Here is a 21,471-nt window from a genome sequence, read left to right as displayed (position 1 = left end):
CAATGAATAATTAGAAATGGGAAGAATTACATTTCAAGACACACCCCTCCCCCTCCTCCAAACAAAACCAACCTTAAATGAGAGACGTTTTCAGCAAATATAACTTTTGTAACTGGTTTGCTTTATGTAAAAAGTCTGGGAATATAATTGGGAATCCGTTCAAGTAAATGTGCAGTTCACATAAATGAGATGTTGAATATTTTTTCAAGTAATGCAGGCCAATTATCCAGTAGATAGAATATCATTCATTGTAGCAACATACATACAGAACTGAACAAAACATGCAGAACAATACATACTACAGAACTATTTATCCTCAGTGACATTTCATCATCCAGAAAATAAAAGGGCAATATGGCCAATATTAATGAAAACATTATTTTTTTCATTTTTTTCTGATACAGTATTGAAAGCACTTTGTGATGTCTCCAAAATGACCCAGATTACTTTATGTTTGTAGAAATATGATAAAAAGAAAGGATGAGGGCAATATTTAGCATGCTATTATTCCATCCAGAATTATGTGAGAATATGTAAGAAAGGGAAAATTTAAACTGTTATCATTGTTGCAATCAATATATCATATTGCCCTTTTACGGACATCAATTTGCAGCGTTTCATTGGCCACATGGCCTACAATTAAATCATATTAGGTATACAAGGCCTAACATGTCTATGGAGCATCATTTTATTTCAACAATGATTGGAAAAAGTTATTTTTCATAAAACATGCAGCATTATCATTGAAAAAGGTATAAGTGTATTATTGTAAAATACTATTGGAATATCATTAAAAGGTTTAGAGACAATAAGGAAATGAATCTTACCTTGTTATCCTGTGAGGCAAATGTATACTTTCCATTATTCTCAGTCAGAAGAAGAAGAACATCCGTTAGAAGCACCCCATGAACTTCAGTCAGTTTAGCTCTTGCATTCTTCCAATAAAGCTCACCTTCATGTCTTAGCTTGCGATTTGCAAGTAAATCAGATTTCTGTGAGAAACGAAACAAATTTGCATAATGAATGTCTCCTCTGATGTCTAATTATTAGAAATTGTTTCATTTCATGTAAATCCTCTAATGTATTTTGTTTCTTTTTTATGATTTTTTTTACTTCTGAACAAAAGCACATTGTATATAAAATCATGTCTTCGTCTGAAAGAAATAATGAAAAGAATAGAAAGAGAGAAGAAAGAAAGAAATCAATTCATCAATTAAAGAATGATTAATTAATGAATATTACCTTGAATTTCTTGCCACTTTTGAGTGTTCCTGTAGATCTTGCTTCTGTCTTGTTGTATATCTCCATTAGTCTTTGCCATCGTTCTCTCTCTTGTACTTGCATGTTAACATCATGACATATTGCCTGCAAGAAAGAAACAGAGCAGGTTCACTGAATCTAATTTCACCAACATTTTCAAGACCTCAAGAATCTACTTTACTTAAGCAATCAATCTTCTTCCTTTTCTTATTCTTTATCGATCTCCTCCTCCTCCTTCTCCTTTTCCTTCCCTTTCTTCATCTTCATTCTATTCCTCTCCACAATCATCATCATCAACATCATTGTCATAAACCTTGTTCTTCTTCACCGTCTCCTCTTTCCCCATATTCTGGCCCCTCCTTTCTTCTTCCTCCTCCCCTAATCCATCTCCCCCTCTTCTTCACCATCATCATCACTCTCATATATACAAGATGTTATTTACCTTGACCAATTCCAATGCCCTTGTAAGGTCATGTGTGTCTATTTTGTCAGTGGCTTTGATTGCTGCAGATGAAAATAATGGAGAGATGAGTACAATAAAAATTCAGAAATCTTGAAAATCAGAATAAAATATATCAATAACATTAATCATATCCCATCATTGTTTTATATCATATACGTCATTGCAAAATCTGTTTGAATAGTTGATTATTCTATTACTCCGTAAAGCCTGCAAAAAAGCAGGTCAATCAAATCTAAATGAATGAAATTTGCATGATATAAATAAAGACCTAAGGGAAAATGATCCCCCACACACACATTTTCCTATAATGCCATTCTATATTTTGCTGTGAGATGGAATCATATAGATTATACAGTCATGTAATAAAACATTATAAACCTCTGATTTCACAGGAATAGATCTTGCCTACAACATTGCAGAGTTTGAAGAGTGTCCATAACTTAATGACTACATCAAATTAAATAAGAGCCCACCTTTGGTTGGTTTAATGATAGCCTCTATAAGAAGCTGATATTTGGTGAGTCTAGAGCTGACACTAAGAATGCATTCTGGTATGGTCCATCTCCTACACAGGGCATTGGTACTGCATTTCTGGTAATAAAAACATCAATACATTGATTATTAGTCATGTAGGATAGCTAACAGATAAATTTCTCTATGGTATCTTAGAAAGGAAGGAGACATATTCGGGAAGAGAAAGGATAAGGGGGGGAGAAAAACTGTGAGAGAAGTGGAGACATCAAACACTGACAAACATGTAGACATTGGTTTAGAAGCTCAGTTTTAAGTATTAATATTTTCAAAATATTTGCAGAAAAGTGGAAATGGACATACCTTTTTCAAAAGTATGTGAATCATCATAATGGTCCAGATTTAAAATCATATGATATACAGAATAAATGTGATGAATTCTTACCTTGATGAAAGCCTGGAATCTTTTATCTGTCTTGGTGAGATCTTTATAGACTGCTTTAGCTTCATTTTGTTGACTACACAAACATCCATAGGCCATCATCATCCTGTCCCCATTCTCACCATCAAACTAAACATCAAAACAAAAACAAGAATCTTTTAGCTTCATTTTGTTGACTGCACAAACATCCATATGCCATCATCACCCTGTCCCCATTCTCACCATCAAACTAAACATCAAAACAAAATCAAGAATCTTTTAGCTTCATTTTGTTGACTACACAAACATCCATATGCCATCATCATTCTGTCCCCATTCTCACCATCAAACTAAACATCATAACAAAAATGAAAAGAATATAATGTATACATCAATCATTTTGCACACAGGCATTTCTATGATACTGTAATCAAAAGATTTTGTTAACTCATGATTCATAAAACTAACGAAGTTGAAACATGGCTAGAACTGAGGAACATGAAATGTATTCTAAAAACCAAAGTTTGACTATGGGTGAGGTTTGCATGATAAAGAAGTTCATCACATGGCTGCATATCTCTCAACTAACTATAATGGGTAGATAAAAATATGGTGCTCAAGGCCTGCATTGGAAAAAATAACTTAAAATAACCAAAATAAAATGATAACAGCATAAGCACTGCCATTATTTCTGAAGTTTGATTTTGTTGCCATGTATAGTAATCATTGAAGGACTAGTTGTTGTTCTTTTATAATAACCAAGAACATCTTAACAATCCTTCTGGCTACTAGTCATTTTACTAAGCACTATATGTGGTGATGGCTATTCTATCTTCCCTGAAAACATTCAAAGATCATCTTAATTACTATCGATAAAGGAATCGCTGGCATACAGATGGGGTGGCGAGAGCTTTAGGGGCCATGCATCCACCCCCCCTAAAAAAGTCTTTGACCAAGAAAAACAAAAGGATGAAGAAAAAAGAGAAAGAAAAAAAATTACGGGAAAAAGGGTAAGATGTGATGCTATTTTCTGAATAAATGTATAAGTCTATTGCAAAATGAATTTCAATCTAAAAAGGTTGATTTTTGAAAAACAAACTTTGTCAGAGATACCATGTTGTACCCCCCCCCCCTCATTTTGGGGGGTTTACTACACTAATGAAAAAAATAACAATTTTGATGCCCCAGTCATTTATTCTCTAATACAATTAATGTTTTTACAGAAAAATGTAGTGAATCAGGATGAGGTAGGACGCATCGCTAGAAATGACCACATGAGCCTTAATATCACAATCAGTCAGAATCACATTACAGTGCCAGATTTCTATGAAGGCCATATTTAGTATCAACTCATTTCACGAGGAGGATTTAGTGGATGTCTTCTTCAGCGATGTTTTGCATTGCAAGATTGATATACATATAATCAGAGTTCACTTAGGTGTCAGTTATTTGAACAAAACTCTTTATTATTTTTAAAAAGAGAAATGAGGTTTTTGTCAGTATACCACTTATGTTAAATGTGCTGACATAGAGGGCATATAAAAATAGATTATGAATCAATTTGGAGCAAAGATTATCATTTCATATAATAAAGTGCAAAAGAGAAACTGGGAATATTATGTTATCAGCTGACTCACTGCATATATTGTTAATAATAATAATAAAGGATATTTATATTGTGCACATATCCACCTTGTTAGGTGCTCAAGGCGCTCCTATAATAATATACATAAAAATATACAACAGTTTCATCAAAATAATGCAACTCTAACATTCCATACCTTTTTATCAAATTTTTAACAAAATTTTCAGTGTTTTTTGTTTGTTTAAATCTAATGATTCAGACTCCTGTTCATTTTTGACAGGAGTACTCCTTTAACTTTGTTTTCTTAATTACGTTAACTATTTAAGCCAGATGTTAAACTGAAGACATCCATAAAGCACATCAATTCATTTTCCTTGATTTTCTGGTAGAAAAGTGATTAAGATTGTAATATTTCATTTCATGATTCTGATGAGAGTAAAGACATTTCTCAAAGGGAATTATAGATTAAAATTGAATATATTTTAGGAAAATGAACTAACCAACACCATATATAGTCTCTTATTGACTGTGTGACCTAGATAGAAAGTCATGATATAGACCTGTCTAGATAACTTTTAGAAGTACAGAGAATAAATGAGCCTATATCATCATTTTTGCAATAAAACTAAAAAGTTTTTGAGAGGAAAAGTACCTGTTTTGCTACTAGGTATTATAATTAGTGTGGTATGATAGTATTGAGAGTAGTGGATTAGTGCATTATAATTCAAGTAGGCCTATAATCATCATAAGACAACACTGCTCTGAATGATGCATTATGGGTAATAAACCTAGCCAGATATGGATACTTGAGGACTCGAGATGGGGCTATGAAGGCTGCTGGTTGGTGAGTCCTTTATAATGCTTGTTATTGCCAATTTGAGGATGATAAAGATCTATGTATCATTTACCTGATCAACGAGGATATCCCCTATTCTCTCAATGACTTCAGCTTCCTTCTGTCTCTTCTGAAGTCTGTCGTAGAACTTTGAAGCAATATCAACGATCTCATCTAACATAGGAAATACTTTCTTAATAAGTCCCTGGTCCATGTGTAGTTCATTCTGCATCCCATAACTGAAAATCTAGAGAAAAGGATAAATACATCACAATTCAATTTCAATTTATTAGTCTACTCGGCCATTGCAAAAGAACTTGAAATCAACTGCATGTCAATTTTAATTGCACTTGATTGTTGGTCATATTCTTGCAAAAAGTTGTTACAAGCAATTTGCTCTAGGTATAACTGATATATCAATTTCTATCATAAATTTGTAATTGGTAGCAAATATTTTCTAGCAACACCCTTAGGATATACAATACTTACATAGTAATATCAAACCTACTCTACCTGTATAGAACACCCATCTGCCCATTAGCCCCCCCCCCCCCTTTAAACAGGTTTATGGCAGCCATGTTTAAGATAATATACGTTTTAAAATATAGAGTTTCATTGCCTCAAGGTAGGGTTTTATAAAACTATTTATAAGCTCTAATTTGATATAGCCCTGTTTAGCTAGTTTATTGCATATTTGTAACAGGTATAGGATAAATGTCATCAACCTCTCAAAAATCCCACAATAAGTCACCAGGAAGGTTCTCTATAAATAATCAGAATTGTATTTCGGTTTTTCAATAAGAAAAATTTAATTATCTGAAGAGTAATTGTTAATTTCATACTGCCAAAATTTTGAGTTGTAGAGATAACTAAATACATGATAAAAGACTTTCAATCTTTGAAACCATTTTTGGGAACAGCTTGTTTTCTTCTTATTGTTAAATCTCTCACTGAGCCTATCTGTATTAAATCCAGTGTTAGGTATTCTTGATGAATTTTGGCGCTAAATTATCATTTTGAAGCCTAGGATATGCTCGATAAAAATCCTAATATTCATTTTAGGTGATTTATTTGGGGTTTTAGGACGGTTAATCATTACTTTGTTTAACCTACCTTCTGCATGATTTTCAGCGTCCTTAAATGATGCTTTTCAGTCTTGATAAATTCTGTTTCAAAGAATGAAAACAATGAAGATGAAATATTAAACAAATCTATCTCATGATACATTATAGGACTAGGGTATAGTGGGGGTTCTATGTTTTTGTTTCAAATATTATTGCCCCCTTGCCCCCCTCCCCCCACACACACAAAAGTTCCAAGGCTAAGAAGGGAAACAAGTGGAATGCCTCTGGCCGTCTCACCTGCATCACGCGGTTCAATATAGCAGCAGTGCTGACTTTGAATACTACTCTAACTCGCACAAGATGTTCAGTGATACATGGTTACTCTTATGTCCACTTTTTATGAACTAGACCAATAAACTTACAGAGATATGATGGTTATTCAACAAAAAACCCCAACATGGCCAAAGTTCATTGACCTTACATGACCTTTGACCTTGGTCATGTGACCTGAAACTCAAACAGGATGTTCAGTGATACTTGATTACTCTTATGTACAAGTTTCATGAATCAGATCCATAAACTTTCAAAGTTATGATGGTAATTCAACAGATACACCCAATTCGGCCAAAGTTCAATGACCTTTGACCTTGGTCATGTGACCTGAAACGCGCACAGGATGTTCAGTGATACTTGATTACTCTAATGTCCAAGTTTAATGAACTAGACCAATAAACTTTCAAAGTTATGATGGTAATTCAACAGATACCCCGATTCGGCCAAAGTTCATTGACCCTAAATGACCTTTGACCTTAATCATGAGACCTGAAACTTGCACAAAATTTTCAGTGATGCTTGATTACTATTATGTCCAAGTTTCATGAATCAGATCCATAAACTTTCAAAGTTATGATGGGAATTCAACAGATATCCCCAATTCGGCCAAAGTTCATTGACCCTAAATGACCTTTGACCTTGGTCATGTGACGTGAAACTCATGCAGGATGTTCAGTGATACTTGATTAACCTTATGTCCAAGTTTCATGAACTAGGTCCATATATTTTCTAAGTTATGATGACATTTCAAAAACTTAACCTCAGGTTAAGATTTCGATGTTGATTCCTCCAACATGGTCTAAGTTCATTGACCCTAAATGACCTTTGACCTTGGTCATGTGACATGAAACTCTAATAGGATATTCAGTAATACTTGATTAACCTTATGGCCAAGTTTTATTAACTAGGTCCATATACTTTCTAAGTTATGACATCATTTCAAAAACTTAACCTCAGGTTAAGATTTGATGTTGACGCCGCCGCCGTCGCCGTCGGAAAAGCGGCGCCTATAGTCTCACTTTGCTTCGCAGGTGAGACAAAAAGCAGAAGAAAAAAGAAATGAAAGGAAAAAGGGGAAACCATTTTCTGGATATTATTAAAAAATCTGTCACAAAATATTTAATTTAAGAAGGTTGAATTTTGCTCTCTTGCCACTGTTTAAAAAATTTCATCGCATGGCATGCAATGTTGTATGGTATCTATAATACTTCATCATATAAAAATATTTTCATACAGGCTAGGAAAAACAAAACAAATTTGCTGACAACTACCCGAATCGTATTAAAAGATTGCGAAAGCAATCTAAATGTGGCATTTAGTTAATCACTTTTCTTTCTTAATCTCTTTAATAGTGTATCCTGTTTAATGTTGTATGGTATCTATAATATCTTCAATACTTCATCATATTTTGGTTAGGATAAACAGTGATTTTTATTCCCCAGTAAAATGGCTGACAACTACCAGAGTTGTATTAATATATGGCTTTCTACAAAATCAATCTATAAGTGGGAGGTAAGTTCATCAATCAGTTTTATTTCATTCTCTTTAACCTAGAAAATAACAAAATATCACATTTCGCGTGTGAAACTAATGTTCTTTGTCAAAGTTGGAAGATCAATGACTGAAATGCTAGCAATTATTTGACCTTGTAATGACCTTGTGGGGTCAAATACAGAGGGGTGCATGAATATTCCCAGTGGTGTAATAAATGAGTTAAAGGAGACAATACAAAGATATTTGGTGGATAAAAAAACAATTAAACTGTTAAATTGTATTTCTATGGTTACATTTCAAAAGGATATCTACTTCATATTCAAATAAAGTATTAACAAATAGCTGTGATTTCACAGGAAAATAAATAATCTGCAAAATCATTAGGGAATGAAAAGTAAATAAAAATATCCTTTCAAAAAATTGAATCCAGGTGAACAGATATCTATACAATTAAGATAATAAAACTCTTTTTGGAATGAAGAGCATTAGTTATATTGACTTTTTTAGTATTTCAGTCTTAATCTTATTGATCTTTGAATTATGTAAAAATAAATCTGCATTTCAAAATTCATGTGCGTAAGTTGCACATCTATGGTCAACAAAAGTGTATTTTGTTCTTTTCTAAGTGATTTCATTTACAAACTTTATTTTACACAATACTACACTGTTTTTTTTTCTAAGATCTCACTTGTAGATTTAAAGGAAATCGGTTTTCTAATTGTCTGTTACTTTTGAAAAGAAAAATCATTTCCGCATTCATTATACATCATAACTATTTGCTTGGATATTCATTTCATTCTAAAACAATGCTCCCATATCATATGGAAACCTACATCCAACTGGATTTATGAATTCATAATCACACAGCCAAATTGTTAATAACTGAGTATCTACTTCATATTCAAATAAAGTATTAACAAATAGCTGTGATTTCACAGGAAAATAAATAATCTGCAAAATCATTAGGGAATGAAAAGTAAATAAAAATATCCTTTCAAAAAATTGAATCCAGGTGAACAGATATCTATACAATTAAGATAATAAAACTCTTTTTGGAATGAAGAGCATTAGTTATATTGACTTTTTTAGTATTTCAGTCTTAATCTTATTGATCTTTGAATTATGTAAAAATAAATCTGCATTTCAAAATTCATGTGCGTAAGTTGCACATCTATGGTCAACAAAAGTGTATTTTGTTCTTTTCTAAGTGATTTCATTTACAAACTTTATTTTACACAATACTACACTGTTTTTTTTCTAAGATCTCACTTGTAGATTTAAAGGAAATCGGTTTTCTAATTGTCTGTTACTTTTGAAAAGAAAATTCATTTCTGCATTCATTATACATCATAACTATTTGCTTGGATATTTACTTCAGTCTAAAACAATGCTCCCATATCATATGGAAACCTACATCCAACTGGATTTATGAATTCATAATCACACAGCCAAATTGTTAATAACTGAGTATAATTGTTAATAACATTGTATAGATCTGGCCAAAATTTGGCAGTTTGGCAACAGGCACTTTCAATTTGAAAACAATACTACAATTTCCTTATTTATTTTCTCATACAGGCACCCCTTAACAGTTCAACTACCTGTAGTAAAGTTAAATACAGTAGAATTACACAGAACAAGTATCAGATAGTGACCATAGGGAGTAAACAGACCATCTCAATGAGTGAATTTGAAATGCAATATCTTGTCAGATTTCATGTCAATGAACTCCATTTCCTTTCACTGACTGTGCCTTTCCTTGCATTTATCTTCTTCTATCTGAACCCATTTTCTATTTTTTTAAATGCATTCCATTCATATTGTCCTATTATGAACATCTAGTATATGTTTATAGCCCTCTGATCAGTATTAAAATGATAAAAAAAGAATGTCTTGGAATATTATTAGCCACATATATTTTTCGTCTTAATATTACAGGTACATGCAGAATGTCTAGTTATCATTACTTTAAAATTAATGACAATAAATGCATTCTAATCAAGAGAATTCCCTCAATTCATAGATACTAAAATTGTCAACTATGGAGTAATGTGGAGTTGTGGAAAACTAAATACGATGCATTGTTACAATAAGATACTTCATTTGAGAACATTTGTTAGTATATATCACTGGCCTGGCAGTTGATACAGCAGTGACAACTAAAGGAAAATGAAGAAACATAAAAGCTCTAAATCTTGAAGTCTTGCAACTAATAAAAAATGTATAAATAATTATTAGTAGTTTGTTTTTGCAACAGAATGTAATAAACTTGATTGTGACAGTAAACAGCGGTCCAGCAATACTTATTTACTTCCAAGCAATTTGAAGTTTCTTGTAACAGATCCTTTATATCTGACTTTAGAGGGTTTCTTTACTAAAAATAATAATCTTTCAAAACTTTTTCAGTCTAATTACAATGTCACTTCAAATTGCGTACATACAAACAAAGGTATATTCTGATTCATCAATCGTATCTAGTCAGTTTATTGTCATGTCCATATGCATCTCTGAGCTAATTTCCTTCAAATAGCTAACTATCTCGAGGGGAAAAAATGGCACAATATTTGGCAACCACCCAGAGAGGGGGAGGCACAAAAACCTTCCCATATTTCTTGAAATGATTCAAACATCTCATTAGCAAGTAATATTTTTGGAAAACAAGGTCACAACTGCAATTAATAGTATGTGACCATCAAGAATATACTTACCAAAGATTACATCCTGGCGTTTGATTTCTTTACTACTCATCTTCTTCATGGTCTATTACAAAGAAAATCACAAAAAAATTCAATATTCCAAAGATAAAACGATGGAACGTGACTGATACAACTCAAGCATTTCCATGTAGAGGATAAATTGCTTCAATATGTTGTGATGTCTCATGAGCGTTGCTATATCAGTGCATAATACAACCTCATAAGCTATACCCAACCTCTCATAGAGGCATGGGGATAAAAAGACATCCAACTAATTTCACCTAGAATAGGAAAAGAGTGAATGCATTCACATACAAAAATATACAGATGAAAGTAAAACAAAGTACACTTTATAAAAATAGCACACATTCATATTTACCTGCATGATGGCCACACACAAATATATTTTTATAATGCTATACTACATGTCATGAAAATCTACATTAAAACCTGCATTGAATCTTTCCTATAGCCTTCAAGAATGTTCCCCTCCCATATGTGAGAGATAAATGTAGACTCTAATTTGAGTTTGAGTCACATAAGATCTCATATCTTTCTCAGTCACAGCCTGACCTAGATTATGATATTAAGACAAGTCTCCTAGTTTCCAAGTCATTAGACAGTCTCTGGCTTATCTTGTTTTAACACGCATCAAGGCCTCACTCTTTCTTTTTCTTTTCAATATCAAGTTCAAAATATGGATCTATTTATTCAGCATATTATCAGGTTTATTTAGATGAAGGATATAGGTTTATGCTTACAAGGTTTCAACAATATTGACCAGATGAAGGGATGTTGAGTAGTAAGATACAAACTTTGGCAAATGTATTTGTGTTTGTGATGTGTAGCAGAATATATCTTTCTAAAAATTACTGAAAACTACAATAAATATGAATTATTGTAAATAAGAATTTTGTCTGAAGGGATTGTAAAATGGAAATAGGCAAGTATGTGCAACTGAATATCTTTTACCAAAATATGATTATATTGTACAAATAATGGGAGTACATGCAAAGACAAAAAAATTCCTAATCCAACACTTCTTCATTTTCTGCATTCATACTGACCCAAAGCACACTATTTTGGGTAATTTACAAGCATGCATGTACAGTATGGTCTGATAAGCAGGCAAGGCGTGAGATTCAAAATGTAATTTGCTTTCACACTGCAAAAATCACCTGGGCCCGGTTGCATAAAAGTTACATAAATATGGTACATAGTAACTTTGTCATCCAATGGTAACTACCATGGTAACAATGATCAATAGCCAATCAGAATCAAGGATTCCATTAGATGGCAAATTTACCATAATAGTACCTTTTATACAATGGGGCCTAGGTATTTCTGATTGAGATAGATGAGGGCAATACAGGATATATCAGAAAATAACTGGAAACTTGAGGCAGTATGAATACATCAAAAGATGAGGATATATCAATACCCTGGTTTTATGTTTCAAAGTAAATTCCTGTAAAAACCTTAATCAATTGTTTTTGTTTAAAATTCACATCATAGATGGTGGAAAGCTGGAGGGTCAAAGGTGACCATACCTTCTTTTCTGCCATGACACTCCATGACTCTGGTTCCGGTCCTTGAGTGACCAAGTCTTCATCTTCCATAAACTCCCATGTCTCCGTTGATGCACCGACCTCATCCAATGACTCCACAGAATAACTGATGTTGTTGTTACCCAGTCTAGAGGAGTGATATAAGAAAATGAGTCATTTTAGAACAACAATCAAAATATGCATTGCTTGTAGGTTTTTGTAAAATTCTGCAGCTCTCCAAAGAGGTTCAGTACTGTAAGAAGATGAACAGCAAGAGAACAAGAAACAATTCAAACATAATACAGAATGACTGACACGCTTGATGAGAAACTAAAATATTTCTTAGCAAAATGTTCAATTTAGCCTTATTAAAAGAACATCTCCAAAGAGGTTCAGTACTGTAAGAAGATGAACGGCAAGAGAACAAGAAACAATTCAAACATAATACAGAATGACTGACACGCTTGATGAGAAACTAAAATATTTCTTAGCAAAATGTTCAATTTAGCCTTATTAAAAGAAAATCAATTTTAAAATCAATGAAGAATACCCCAAATTATTGCAGCTATAAGAGATCTCAACAATTAGAATGCAACAGAACATTAACACATGCATTCCATTTGACACGTTGAATCACTTACATTCTTGTACTTGTTTTATAATATACAATAGTCATTTTCAGGATATCTTTTTGCGTTGTGTAGTGAATCTCAGTAGAATGAAAATCTGCAGTCATATCATATACACAAACTAATGGATTGCATTTGCAAAATAGCTTTAACAAGTCTATACCCTTTAGACAGATATTGATAAAGTTGACATTATCTGATGGCCATGTACAACAAAGATAAACAAAGGAATAATAGTGATTCAAGATAATCAATATTTTCATCATTCTCAACAGGCCAATTTTATCTTCCAAAATATCATGTTTGACTTTTCTTCACTCTATCAGATAGGATAAGGATAATCCACAATTTCCTTTCACATTGAATAATCAATAATGAATAAACACATAATCAATTATTTACATCAAATGGTATAAAATGTTTTATTCATGTTATTGAAATATTTCAATATTCAATCCACTCTACCAAAAAAAATATTTTGAAACTTATTTTAATGAAAAGTTAAGAAAACTTAAAATAGAAATTATAATCTGTCCTATTTCATTCTATTACTGTACTACAATCATTTGTCATATGCGTTTTAAAGAAAGTTTTATAGGCGAATAAATATCCCTGATATCAAATTCGAAAGTGGATTATATTTTGTAGGATGTTTTATGATACACACTGTAGTAGACAGTTTGATACTTGGGGAAAAAACAGTATGTTGCTTTGAGAAATTTCTGCTTTAATGTGCTAGTTTACAGGTTTACTCTTAAAAGAAGGTAAACCTTATTAACTTTTCACAGGGTCCAAAGAACAGAAATATGAGTATGGTATTGCATCTACCCATGTAAATACCATTTCATAAAAGATTGAATAATATTGAGTACTAGATAATAACATCCCCAAGAGATTTTATAGGTAGGGGAAAGAAAATTCTGAGCCAATTGTTGAAAACACTAATAAATCATAACTTTGTTCACACATATATGTGTGATATAGATATACTATCACAGTTGGTGTCGTCACCATTAATGGTTAATTTTGTTGTTATATCACTTCCATTACTAGTATATATCTCACTTTTATTACTATGATATATATTTATTACTAGTTATATCAAGATTATCAGCATCATTAAGAAATTTGCTATGCAAATGACAAGTGCTGCTTTGGAAATGCATTGCACTAACAATTTTTACATTGATGGTCTGGATATTTCATTTCAATATCTAATAAATTTACCATATAAATCATTGATCTGTCATTTACATATATGAAATCATCAGAGGAATTTGAAGAATGTCTACTTAGATTCAGTTCTAAATATTTCATTCTTAATACAATGACATTGTTATGCATTGTAAAATTATGTCTGGTATGATAAAGGTATGGTGGACTGATATATTATGGCCCTTCATTCTGAAGTATCCATAGGCCATTGAATGAAGAATGAATCATACACTGTGAGTCACACAAATGATACCATAAGAAATAATGTATCACACAATTCAATCTTGGTGCAGAAGTTCATTTGAAGTGTACTTTTCAAAGTTCATTATTACTCATTCCAGGCAGTCACTACCATTGGTTTGTAATAATGGCAAATTTCAAATGAATTTTATCCTTCTTCTCTATGTATGGCTACAAACAGACTAAATTGAAATCATTAAAAGCAAAATGGAAACATTGAAATTAAGGAACTAAAACAGATACAGGAAACATAATGAAGGGCAGATCAAGGATTAACGAATCTGAAAACAGAGGGGAGGCAGAATAAAACTTTGTAAGATTTATCTATTATTATGATGTATGTTCATTGAGTAATTCTCTATAGAGGGGGATTTCCCTCTTAGTCCCCTGACTAAATATGCCACTGCAATGATTTTATTTTGTAGCCTATATCTACAGTTAACTATCAAAAGGTCTAATTGAATAAGGACCTTCTACATTTATGCTTTTATGTGTCTGACAGAATAACAAACAAGGATTCTTGGGAAAAAACTAAAAATTACATTTCTTAAAGACAAAATAATAAAAGTATGAATTATTATTATATTCATTGATATCAGATGTGAGCGTGGTTGCTCCACAAAGTGGTATGTAAAATGACTTTACTTTTATAACATGTTCATATTTTTCCTGATGCTTTGCTTAACTAGAGTGACATCCTCGTAACCATAATCAAATTTTGACAAAACACCTTTTGCATTCAAATAGATAACATTTACTCTCAATCTATTAAGATCATATTCCAAAGGGAATCACAGTGACTGAGAGTCTGATTTAGCTCTCAAGAATAGACTCCAGTTCTTCATTAAGATAATGTTCTCATTACCTCCCTAAAACTAGTTCAGTGGAAACTAATTAAACTTGTAATGAGAACGGTCGAAGCGGTCTTGAAGCGATCTTCCAGACCAGTTCGGAAAATCACCTCGAGATGTAGTTTTGGAGATCGCCTTGCTTTGTGAAACCGGTTTTAGTGTGAGGACACAACCGTTCTTCGAGAAGCGATCTTTTTTATTTATTTATTAACTCATTGCAACCATGACAGTTGGATTATCTTCGCATATTTCGAGTGCGCTACTCCACACACTGTGCGAAGCATGCCACCCAACTGAGAGTGTTCTCATAGCAACAAGAACGCTTTACGTGGAGTGATTTTGAAAACCACTTTTGCCTGATCAAATGGGAACACTAGCAAAAAGCGATCTTCTTAACTGGTTTCCTGAACCGGTTTCCATTAAACCAGTTTTAGAAAGTATAATGACAACGGTGTCTTAGACATGTGTAGCTTTATAAACAGCTTTATGCAGCTTTTCATTACAAATGATCACTGTCATCAAAGACAAAAACAATAGGGATTGCAGAAAGCTGCCATGCAAAGACACATAGCATCGTTAATGGAGGATTCCTGTCAAAAGACATGGGACAGACTTTTGACAAGTTACCTCATGAAACAGTCTTTTGTAAAATTTTACAACACTTGAAAAAAAAATTCTTTGACATTTGACTTACCCAGTTTTAGGAGGGCTTCCTGGTCCGCCATCATTCTCCTCGTTCTCTTCGATGGTCCTGCCAATACCAAGAGTAGCAATGTTATCAAAGGAAAATGAAAGCCGGTGGGAAAGCTTTGGCACCGACAACATGGTTCCTAATACCATACAGGAATGTACGGTAGGGGGAAGGTTTCACAGAATTATCAAAAATGGACTCAGGAGATCAACCAACATTTTTCATCAGACATAGAGAAAGAGTTATATCCAACTCTTCAGTGAATAAAGTACCAATCATAAATGAGATATATGTTTTTATACTCGCAGATGCAGTAGGAATTGGAAAACAAAAGTGTCTTTTTAGTGTAGATTGTTCCACCGACCAATACTCATAGATAACTAAATGCCAAGAACTGATGACAGGCCAAGCTGTTTAATTCTGAATTAGAGTAATGAAACAAATATTTGTTGGAGGATAGATTGAATAAGCCTCTACAATGATGACTGGATTGGATTGGTTGAAACTTGGTGAGTTGTACACAGATTAGTTTGTGTTAGTTTATTGTATTCTGTCCAAGTTGTTTGGTTTGCATCAATATTGACTCCAGCTCATGCAGACAAAAAAAAACATCTTTATCCTCTGCCGCTTATCCTTGTATTTTGTTCATCCAAGAAAATGAGATCATAAGAAGGATATGGTAGGATCGATGCTTTGACTAATCCAATTATATCCAGATTGGAAGTGATATATCCAGAATTATAATCCAAGTATTGTCCAATAATGAGTTCTAGTGAAGAATCAGCAACAAACGGCCACCATCTACAGCTGTAGGACCTCCATGCCTTGTAATAGCTGATATACCACTTGCTGCTTTTAAACAAGTATGTCCAAACTAAAATACCACATCCGCTAATGTATATTGAATAGTTTATTTGATAAATATAACAACTGTGAAGAAAAATTGGTGGTATAATAATGCCTTCTCTATGACGTGTTGACAGTGTATTTTGGGAATGCACTGAAGCAGGATATTTACTTCTGGTCTTTATAACCACATCATATTATTATCATTGTGTGCAAAATCCTCAGAAAAATGTTTTTTTTTACAATATTCTCCCTCGCCTCAGTGACGAACTGCAAGTACCTCAGACATGCATAAACTCCACACAGAAGCACAGTATGAAAGGAGAGCAGAAATCAGAGACCAAATGAGAGTCTAAAGATCACAGAGGTTTATGTTTCATCAGGGACCAGCAAAACTACTCCAAAAAACTGAGTTGCAAGTCCATAACCTATTGCCTTCTTCAAGCAGTCATAAAACGCAGTAAAAAATTGACAAATCACAACGTCAGTTATTTCTCTTTCGTCAATAGCAGTTTAATACACTAATCCTTGTTAAAAGTCCAGAGTCCGGCTAACTTTCAGGGAACATCAACACATTGGAGCATCCTAAATTTCCCCCGTTGGTTTAAAAAAAAGAGAAGTAACTTTATAGGATGGATCATGTGTCAGTTTGTATAAACTTGCTGGCTGGACTATAAGCGGTTAGCATTGCTTTATGTATAAAAGGTTTGTAACAAATTATCCATTCCACTGTCAAAGGTCTTTATTCTCTTCTATCTCAAGATCACATAGCCGTACCTGCATCTAGTGTGTATTCACGATCATGTTTCATTCTTTTCATTGAACTTCTCCATTGATTCAACAATGAAGATATGCCTAAATAATTCAGTTATCAGAAATACGTGAACATTCATTTTAATTCAGGCTCAAAAACACTATTGCTGCTTAAATCCTTTGGAGCAAAGGTTATTTACAATCAACTCCCTTCAATTTCCTGTTTGTTTAAGAGTGTAAATATGATATCATAAAATGCTAAATGTAAACTTGATCATGCCATTAAATGAATTCATTATCTCCATTCAGTTGACCTTCCACTACTCAAAAATTTGAAACTCCAAATACAGTTTTCTAATTATCTAACATATAAATTTCCTGTTTGTTTGGCTCTATAATAAATTGCGGAAATGCACAGATAATGTAATTTAGTGATATGGCTAAATACTTGCAAGGAATTAAACCCTATAATTCTAAAAAAAAAATGCATCAATATGTATAACTTTTTTCATAGATATTAAATAATGTATGAGCACCTCCAAATAAAAAGGATATGAGGTTTGAGTGAAATTTGTCAGAATGTACACCTTTACAAAGGTGTTATAAAAGTTCTGCACCAAAACTCAATACAAAAATAATGATTAATAAAAGTAATAAAACTACTACTACTCCTACTACTACTAATAATAATGTACCCCTTTCATATCAGCTGGGTTGACTGCAGCACTTTTAGGATCAATTTCTCACAGCGAAGTTTGGGATTTGAACCCACAACCCTTTGTTTCAAAATCCATAGACTAATCCACTTGGCCAAAATGCTCTACATATATCATTCATCAGTAACCTTACTCTTCATATGATGGGTCCAATGAGAAAAGGCTTCAGACAAACAATTATGAACGATGACTTACTATATACGAAATAATTGTATTTTTTCTTCATTAATAAAAACTTGACAAATTTAAATTGTTATCTCTACTTCACTGATGTACATTTACAAAAGATAATAATACAAACCGGCATGCAGCACAAATATTGCTGAAAAAGGAATGACAATGAGCCCTAATTCATCATTAGACACATCTTTACATATAAGCATACCACATTATTCACTTGACACACACCTATCATTTTCTTTTCTCGGCAGATAAACAAAACCCAGAGCATCACTTCAAATGAGAAATGCAAGAAACTTGTGATCAATTACATGTCAATTTTTGGTACTAAATCAATCATATGTCTTGCAATTAATTGCAATTTTGTGAGTGCTTGCAATTTTGTTTCTTGAAACAAGTGCGAATAGACTTAAAACTAAAATTTATCAATCAATTGTAAAATTGCAACACAATATTTTGTAACTGATGCAAATACATGTATTGTGTTGCATCACACTTAAGTCAATAAAAACAATAGACAGTTAGCACTGACAATCCATCAATAAAACAACATGTAATGATTACTAATGACCAAGAAAACAGAAACAACTTTTAAAAATGCATTAGACAAAGGGATTCTCAAAGGCTATACAAATGAAAAAAGACACATACACGTAACTGACGTAAGTAACCTTCCCTCGGTCAAGTCATTTGGGACCACATAAATCTGTTCAACTTAAAGACTTAGATGTTTAGTACTATCTTTATAATTATTATTAATTTCACTGCTCTTTACAAATTTAACAAGTTTAGCATAATCTGGTTTTTAAAAATTTGCTTCGACTATAAGCTAAAATTTGAGATCAGATGTGCAATCAAAATCAAATCTGAGCAAAAAAAAAGTCATTTATGTGAGTATAGCCCAAGACATTCCCTAGAGGAAGTGCTGCAAAGTAAAGAAGCTTTTGCCACAAGCAAATGATATGCACCGCAGTGTTCATATATGCATGCATTGCCAAACTAAAGTGAAATTATATGGCAAAAATATGAAAATGATTAATATTGTGCACAGATATACTAAATAAAGTCCTCACAATCTACTTATCATACCAATACAAAACAAAATCAAAATACATGGGGGTGAATCGAGAGATGTTAGAAATCACACTTTGGGTTAACATAGTTTTATTTTCTACCTTATGGCTCAGTCAAACTATACTTAAACAATAATAGAATAAACCTTCCTTTGGTTATAATTATCAAATCAGAGCTCCAAGTACCCCTCCCCCCATTCTCTCTTTCTCTCTCTACGTCCTTCCTTTCTCTCAGTGAAAAGGGGGAATATAAAATCTAAAGTAAGGAACAGCATTCAGTATTCCCATTACCCAAATCTCATCTATTTCCACTACCTGAAATACCTAAATCAACTCAGAAAATATTATTTAAAACGGATACTTTGTAATACCTAGCCTGATCTTGACCCCTACGCATTCCCTTGAACATTTATCATAATTAGGAGACACTTAATCTCTTCAACAACCTATTTAAGCAATGACCCAAAACCAAATATTTAAACTGAGCTAGATTCTGTCAATAATTTGGATCCATTTCAAGCAAGACCTTCAGCTATCTAATTCAATGTTCTAATATAAATTTTCAACAGTATTATGACTGTGTGGTATACCTTTCCCAACTAAATGTCAACAATGAGCCTGAGGTATGAGACGCCGGGTATGAACCTTTCTGGCAGAGTTTCTATGACATCTACATCAAAGAATTTCAAGAATGTCTACAGACGGTCAATAATTACTGAGCTCTAATCTTATTATCTGGTTTGATATCAGAACAACTTCTGTATAACGAACATACGATGTGGTTACTATGTATAAAACTTAAATAAAAACAAAAAACAATGCGGTTTTCTAGCAGTCTGATCTAATAGAGTATGGTAATTAAAAGGTCATATTATGATGTTCAGATATTCTACTTGGAATTCACCTGCATTCTTGTGGATACAGTGATCTTGTTTGATGAATGTCTAATTGTCTTTGTCTTTTTTTAAGTACAATTAAAAGAATTAGGGGTAAACCGTAAAGAATTTATATCAAATACAAGGACCTGGAATTCAATTGAGAGCATCGTCCAAAGACATTGTACACTACAGAAAAGTCATTTTATCATGGTAAAAATAATATTTTTTCACATCAATATACAGCAAACCCATGCAATCAATAGCCAATATATCAACATAAAAGCCAAAAGGGAGTACATTGCAAAATAAAGTACACTCTAAAATCACTTTGTGTAGAGCATTCAATGGCATTAGTTCCAAAAATTCCCGAACGAGATGACACAGACACATAGCAAATACACAATAGCAAGGAAAATCTTTGTATGGATATACCCTGTCAAACCCCTGCAAAAAATTAATCCAATCAGGCTCACAAATGTTCTTAACATCAAACGCAATGTTTACTGATGAAATGTGCTGAAAAAATATTCATAGCTTTATATACAATTACACAATTGTACAAACACACAGAGTCACAAGCTATCATGGGTGCCCCTCCCCTTCCAACCCATCCCTGGAACTGTTCATTTTTAGCACAATCCAAAAGATACCTCACATCGAAGGCACCCTTAGGGGTTATCTCACTGAGTGGTGAATGCATACAAAATTTGCAAATTTTGGATTCGCCAACTCTTCTGGTGAATGTCGCAAACTCTTAAATGTGTTTCAAAGTCTATTTGGAACTGCTTCAAAACAGGGACAATGTTCGCAAATGTTTGACACACAATTTTTCATAGTGGATCAATTTTATGTAGAGATTATATTGGTAATTTGGGCACTATTATTGGTGAATTAAAAGAACCTCAGTGACATCATTTACCACCGTTTATAAATGGAAGCAACTGTCTACAGAAAAATAGTTTTGCAAAGATATTCTGAATACAATAAAAGCTGTTTGCAACAATGAACACTGTTATTAATATTTTTGCAGCCTTTTTACGACCTTTTATGAATCCTGGCGAAATATCAAATTTGCTACGCTCGCAAGCATCTACTGCTCAATAAGATACCCCCTATATGAGGATCATAATGAGCATACCATAAAAACAGAATTTGAAAGCCTTTGCAGGAACATCAATTAATGCAGAAATAATCAACTTAATATCACAACAGAGTTAATGTCTTGTAACA

At 32.9% G+C, this 21,471-nt stretch overlaps 1 protein-coding gene across 12 annotated transcripts in view; it reads right to left on the bottom strand.

Moving 5' to 3' along the window:
* Positions 1-21,471, bottom strand: part of LOC121415035 (rho guanine nucleotide exchange factor 18-like) — a 172,085-nt gene that overhangs the window by 17,109 nt on the left and 133,505 nt on the right. For all 12 annotated transcript variants that reach the window (XM_041608095.1, XM_041608097.1, XM_041608100.1 and 9 more), the window contains 10 exons: positions 15,799-15,855; positions 12,173-12,317; positions 10,635-10,686; positions 6,149-6,201; positions 5,109-5,282; positions 2,640-2,765; positions 2,197-2,314; positions 1,703-1,764; positions 1,243-1,365; positions 828-992 (listed from right to left, as the gene is read on the bottom strand). In XM_041608095.1, coding sequence (XP_041464029.1) covers positions 828-992; positions 1,243-1,365; positions 1,703-1,764; positions 2,197-2,314; positions 2,640-2,765; positions 5,109-5,282; positions 6,149-6,201; positions 10,635-10,686; positions 12,173-12,317; positions 15,799-15,855 — 1,075 coding nt within the window. The remainder of the gene's footprint in view (positions 1-827; positions 993-1,242; positions 1,366-1,702; positions 1,765-2,196; positions 2,315-2,639; positions 2,766-5,108; positions 5,283-6,148; positions 6,202-10,634; positions 10,687-12,172; positions 12,318-15,798; positions 15,856-21,471) is intronic.

Source organism: Lytechinus variegatus, chromosome 5 (genome assembly GCF_018143015.1).
Source record: "Lytechinus variegatus isolate NC3 chromosome 5, Lvar_3.0, whole genome shotgun sequence".
NCBI lineage: Eukaryota > Metazoa > Echinodermata > Echinoidea > Temnopleuroida > Toxopneustidae > Lytechinus > Lytechinus variegatus.
The sequence above is the reverse complement of the archived record's forward strand: the minus strand, read 5'-3'. Positions and strand labels throughout refer to the sequence as shown.